The sequence below is a fragment of the Mustela erminea genome, chromosome 9 (genome assembly GCF_009829155.1).
Source record: "Mustela erminea isolate mMusErm1 chromosome 9, mMusErm1.Pri, whole genome shotgun sequence".
Lineage (NCBI taxonomy): Eukaryota > Metazoa > Chordata > Mammalia > Carnivora > Mustelidae > Mustela > Mustela erminea.
The window spans coordinates 111,687,380-111,693,463 of record NC_045622.1 but is presented as its reverse complement, the minus strand read 5'-3'; the positions used below and the strand labels follow the sequence as shown (position 1 = coordinate 111,693,463).

The window sequence follows — 6,084 nt, the reverse complement described above, 5'->3', positions numbered from 1 at the left end:
AGCAGGTGACTCCGGGTTGTGGGTGGGGACGCCTCCTTCTCTCCACTTCTTAACGCGGCCTGACCTTCCCGCAGGGAGCCGCGGGGCGCTCCCGGGGAGACGCACCGACCACTTTCTCCAACAAACCTCCTGGGCTCGTAAAAGGCTTCGTTGTGACAGGCACAGAGTTGGGGTGGGGGCAGTGTCCTCCTCCGGGTTACACAGAGCCGAAGGGCGGGCACCCAGCGCGCCTCCCGCTGACTCCGGAGTTTCGGCATCTCCCGCGGGGCTTGAATGCTGGACCGTGGCCGTGAGCTACCTTCTTCAATGTCCGAAAATCCACAAAATGATTTGCACTTTGAAAGCGAGAAAGCTTGGCTGCATGCCCCCCGCCCCCGCCCCGTCCGCCCTTGTCCCTGTCCCTGTCCCTCCCTCCCCCTCCCTGTCCCTCCCGGTCCCTCCCGGTCCCTCCCTGTCCCTCTCTCTCTCTCTCACTTCCTTAGCGAGGAAAGCCCCAGGGAGAAGCGCGCAGGGGAGGGTCTGCAGGGAGCGGGCAGGGATGGGGCGAAGAGAGGAAGAGCGCAGGACTCGGGGGAGGTGCGGAGGATGAGGGTGGGGGTCTCCGGCTGCAGCAGTCCGAGCGCGGCGGGTGCCCGGGACGCTCGGCCGGGGGCGGGGCCGGGAGGCTAGCCCCGCCCCCCCGCGGCTGTGCCCGCCCCCTACAGCGAGCCCTGCCTCCCCAACCCCCGCGGCTGTGCCCGCCCCCTGCAGCGAGCCCCGCCCCCCCGCGGCTGTGCCCGCCCCCTGCAGCGAGCCCCGCCCCCCCGCGGCTGTGCCCGCCCCCTGCAGCGAGCCCCGCCCCCCCGCGGCTGTGCCCGCCCCCTGCAGCGAGCCCCGCCCCCCCGCGGCTGTGCCCGCCCCCTGCAGCGAGCCCCCCGCCACAGCCCCGCGAGCCGCACTTGGTGAGGATGCAGCGCGGTGCGGCGGGCGGCCGGCGAGGAACTGCTGGGGCGCCGGGGCGCGGCCGTCGGGGTTGGGGGGGCGGGGGCGCGGCCGCCGAGGGCGGGGGGCGGGGGCGCGGCCGGGTTCCATGCCCCTCTCGCGTTGGAAGAGTCAAGCGCGTGGGCACCGCCATCCCCTGCGCTCCCATCCGTCCAGCCCGGTCCAGCATCTCTGTCAGCCCTGCTTTTCCAGGTGCGCGTCGGCGCCTGCGGCCTGAGCTGGGGCAGGGTGGAGAGGAGGCCAGAGCCCGGGCGGGGGCTCTGTCTGGGGATGCGCTGCTCGGCGCCCCTGGGTCCTTCCCCACCCCCGGGCTCCTGGACCTCCTCAGGCTCCGGGGGCTGCAGGGGTCAGGACCACCGCCTTGGCCCTGTCCTCAGCCTGCGGTCCCCTGGGCCGCTGAGCCGGGGCTGCCGCGGGGTCCCCCCGGAAGGGTCCGCCCGGGGCTGGCAGCTACAGGAGGCCCATGGGCAGGGACAGCCCCCCGGCCTCCAGCGGGGCCTGCTCCCCCAGGGCTCGCTGGAGCACGGCCCGCAGGGGCTGCCGGGGGCCCGGCTGGCGGCCGGCCATGAAGTGGAGGAGCGGCCTGGCGCTGCCGTGGACGCAGGCCAGCAGCGTGGCCAGCGGGAGGAAGAGCGGCAGCAGGAAGCCGAGCAGCGGCCGCAGGCTCCAGCAGAAGACCAGGGGCAGGCCGCAGAGCAGGAGCAGGAGCACGGAGCCCAGTGTGACCCCGAAAAACTGGGGCCGCGGGCGCTGGGAGCAGCAGCCCCCCCAGACGAAGAGCACCAGGCCGGCCCCGCAGGCCCCGCACACCAGGGACAGCAGCCATGTGACGCTGGCCGCGTGGTACCGCAGGCAGGTCCCCGGGCGCGCGCGGCCCCCCAGCAGGCCGCAGGCGTGGGCCGGCAGCAGCACGGCGGGCGGCGTCAGGGCCCAGATGAGGCCGCAGACCACGGCGGAGGTGTGCCTGGGCCGGCGGCCCCGGTAGCAGGCCGGGAAGAGGTGGGAGAGGCAACGCTCAGCGCTGAAGGCCGCCAGCAGCCAGAGGCCCGCGGAGAAGCCCAGGAAGGGGACCACAAAGTAGAGGCTGTCCTGGGTGCCCAGGGCGGCCTGGGCCGCGGAGAGGCCCACCTGGCAGCCGAGGAACAGGAAGTCGGCGGCCGCCAGGTGGAGCAGGTACAGGGACAAGGGGCCCTTCTTGATGTGCAGGCCCAGGTGCCAGAGGACCAGCCCGTTGCCCAGCAGGCCTGCGAGGCCCACGGCCAGGGTGAGGTAGAAGAGCACATTGTTGATGGTTCTCCAGAGCCCGAACATCCCGGCTGGCTCGGCGGCGGGCGGCCCTGGGGGGAGGCAGCAGACGGTGCTGCTGGCAGTGGGGTCCGGTGTAGGGAGCGAGGCATGGCCCCAGGTCGTGGTGTTCTAGCCCCCCCGGGGGGGGCACCCTCCCCGGCCCAGGCCTGACACTTCAGGCCTCAGATTGGGTGACAAGCTGTGCCTAGTGTGGGGTACGGGAGGGGCGCTGACTAGTGGGTGCGGGCTCTGCCCTCCCCCTGGCAAAGGGGGGCTCCACGGAAGGCATCTAAGATTTCTAGGGCCCTGCACGGTGGCCGAGGTCTGCAAATGAGAGGCAGGTCTCTGCAGGCACAGGGACCCCCGTGAGGCTCTGCCATGCAGGGGCTTCCTGCCTCCTCCATTGGGACCTGGCTTCCCACCAGGAGGGCCTGGACCCCACTCCTGCTGAGTCCCCCACCCCAGAGGCTCTGAGGCCCAAGGACACTGTCCTGCGCTGGCGAGAGGGGGAGGAAGGTGCCGCGGTGGGAGCAGCAGGTGGCTGGGAGGTGTGAGAGGGCCGCGGAGACCCCAGCGTCGCCGGGCAGAGGTTAACCCCCCAGCGCTCCTGCTGTAGTGACGTTGGGGACGGGCTGCTCTGACCGCAGCGACAGGTTCCAGACCCTGGGTCCTCTGGGAGAAGCTAACAGGAGTGCTTGCCACCAGCAGCTGACAGTTCTGTCCCCGTCCAGGCTGTGCCCTGCTGGGGACAGTCTCCGGGGGGGGGGGAGAATGGGTCCCAGGGACGTCTCCTGGGGCAGCTGAGGGTCTCTCGAAACCTGTCCCTCTCCTATACCCCTCCTCCCAGACCCACAGTGGGCCTTGTTCTCAGCCCAGAGATGCCACCTCAGAGGCTGGCAAGACCCTGGCTCCAGGTTAGGGGGTGTGGGGTGCGGAGAGCAGTGGGGGGAGGACAGAGACAGCGGAGGGGGACAGAGACCGGGTGACACTGGAAGAGTCAGAGACGAAGAGGGAAACAGATGGCGGACGGCGAGAGACAGGGCTCCCCTGACACCCCTCATACACCTTTGCTGGGCTGTGTCCTGCTGGGGTACCCTGACCCCTCCCCACCTCCCCAGGTCCCATCTACCCTAAGGACCTGCTCTCTCGGCTCCCCTTCCTCCGCCTGCTCTGAGCACCCCAGCCTGGCACCCCAAGCATCCTTCTCTTGGTCGCCCTTGTCCCCCGTGGGGTCTCGCCTTTGTCCCCTCGAGCCTTGTCCCATATCAGGGCACATGGCGGCTCATTCTCAGGTCCAGTAAGCTGGGTCGGCCTTTGGTGTCCTAGGTGACTGTGCTGGCCCTCTCCTTTCTGGGCTGTGATGTCCCCAGTGTATGCCAAGAGGACTGAGTGGACTCTGGGCTTGGAGGCCAGCGGTGGGGAGACCAGGCTGCGCCGGGGAGGGGGACGTGCTGGGATGGCTCAGGGTCTGGACTCTCAGGACATGTACACCTGCCCGTTGACCCAAAAGGGGACCCAGAGCACCAGCTACTTCTGTCTGCTTCCCCAGACCCGTGTCCCCATGCCGGTCCCCCAGCGTCCTTGGAGGACTGTCTCCTCACCTGGGCAGAGCAGGTGCGTGGCTGGAGGGGCACCGAGCCTTCTCACCTGCTGTTGGGAGCCTCTCTGAGATCTGCTGGAGCCACTGCACTCACCACCTGCCCTAAATCCTCTCGTGTCCTCTGGGGCCTAGAGGGCTGGACCGAAGGCATCCGGGCCAGTTCCCTGGAAATGGGAGGAGTGTGCTGCCCGTTCACAGGGATGAGCTCAGAGATGTCCAGGCAGTGTGGGCTGGCCCGAGCCTTCCTCCTCAGCCCATCCTGGATACCAGCGCCCCCGACGCCCACCCGATGCCTGAAGGGGAGGAAGCGGCAGGCTGCAGACCCCATGTCCAGCCCGGCCGGCCACGCCTTCTGGGTGGTTCCATGGCGCTTCCTCCTGAGGTCCTTTGGTTTGCGGCAGAGATGCATGGGAGGCAGGAGCTGTGGGCATGTCCTGGACCTTGAAAGAAGGACCTGCCATCCCCGTGCCTCAGTTTACCCCTTCTTGGACTGGCTCTTGGTGTAGAGCTCAGCGCCTGGCTTGGGGCTGGGTCTCGTGAGGGCTCACTAGCGGGCGTTGCTGCAGGCGGTCCGCAGAGGTCGGTTCCCCTTCCCAAGGACCCCCCTTCCCACCATATGCGGGCTGCAGACCCTGGGTGCCAGCCGTCAGCAGATGTTTTGGGGCTAAAATACTTTCCCAAGTTGTGTTCTGCAGAGCCGGAGAGCCTGAGACGTTCCGGATGAGGAATTTCCTCTTCCACCGACCGTGTTCTGTCTGTGGTTGCTGGGGACTCCCGGGCTCGCCCACTCTGCGTCAGAAACAGTGCTGGAAAGATGCTGTGTCCCCGTGGTTCCCAGTGGCCTCGGGCTCATTCCCCTAACACAGGGGGCCTGCCCGAGCCCAGACGAGGGTTGCTGACTCCCCAGCTCCCGGCCTTCCTGCGCTTTGCCTAAAAATGCGAACCGTGTGTGCAGCCTGCTGGCCAGGTGGCCTGGTGTCCTCTGCGGGACGCACCCGTACCTGCCCTGCCTGATCCCCCCTGCAACATGCCGGAGCCTCAGGACCTCCAGACACTCAGCGCCTCCAGAAGCTCCCTCCGCCCGGCCCTGCCAGCTTTCCCGGGGAGCTGCCCCCAGCACGCCTCAATCGCCCAGCCATGCTGACTATCCCATCCCGATCCTGGGGGGAGGTCCTACCTGGCGTTTTCTGTCCCCCGCCGTGAGTGGAGCCTCACACCTGCCAGGCTCTCCATTGGTGGCAGTAGGAACAGTGGCGTGATGCCTGCAGCGGGCTGCACGGGGCCCTGGGAGACCGTCTGTGGCAAGTCTCTGCAAGCTAGGAGGGCGGCCTTATGGGGGAAAAGGGTCTGGCAGAAGTGAGTGAAGGTTTTGAGAGGAGAGCATCCTGGATTACCTGGGCAGACCCTAAACCCAGGGACAGGGGTCCTTAACAGAGAGAGGAGACACGCACACAGGGAAAGAAAAAGCCACAAGACCACGGAGGCAGAGGCTGTTGGGGGAGAGTGGAGGGTAGCGTGGCCACAGCCCAGGGACCCTTGGAGCCCCAGGAGGGGCAGAAGAGGCAGGAAGGACCATCCCTGGGACCCTGCAGGGAGCACGAGCCGGGAGCACCGGGGTTCAGACTTGCAGCTTCCAGACTGGGAGGGCATCCCTTCTGTCACAGGCGGCTGTCGTGGCCCTCCGTCGTGCCCCTCTGTCGTGGTCCTGCATCATGGCTGCCCCAGGACAGGGAGGGGAGGCCGCTCTGCTGTCCGCGCTCTCCGGGGGTCATCCCTGCAGCCACCCCCAACACGTCTGGTCCCCTGACTTGCGGACGGGCTCCCCGAGGATGTGTGGCTTACGTGTCCGGGGCAGTGTGGGCCTCGTGGGGGCGGCGGCCACGTTGTGTAACTCTCCCCGCCAGAGCACACAGGGCGCTCGGTTCCGAAAGGCTCCGCGTTCTCAGGCCCTCGGAGGCTGGGCCGAAGCCAGAAAGGCCACGTGCCGTATGTTTAGATGCGTCTTTCCTGAGCTGCTTTCGCAGCCGGTGCCTGACTGTGCCACGCGGGGCTCCGTGGGGTAAAGTGGCCGGAAGGAGACTCTTCTTGACATTCGCCATGGGCAGCGTCACCCGGTTCAAGCCCAGCCCAGCTCTGAGGCGGCAGGAGGCCAGCGTGCCTCGGTCCCTCGGGTCCCAAGTCCACAGGTGAGGGGGACGTCACAGGTTAGGGACATG

At 68.3% G+C, this 6,084-nt stretch overlaps 1 protein-coding gene across 1 annotated transcript; it reads right to left on the bottom strand.

The window, feature by feature from the left end:
• Nucleotides 1-1,236: 1,236 nt before the first annotated feature.
• On the bottom strand, nucleotides 1,237-4,138 carry MRGPRG (MAS related GPR family member G). Its single transcript, XM_032360032.1, has 2 exons — nucleotides 3,870-4,138; nucleotides 1,237-2,318 (listed from the first exon to the last, which is right to left on the bottom strand). Exon 2 carries the CDS (start codon nucleotides 2,290-2,292, stop codon nucleotides 1,432-1,434), a length of 861 nt encoding a protein of 286 aa, XP_032215923.1. The 5' UTR covers nucleotides 2,293-2,318; nucleotides 3,870-4,138; the 3' UTR covers nucleotides 1,237-1,431.
• Nucleotides 4,139-6,084: the final 1,946 nt, after the last annotated feature.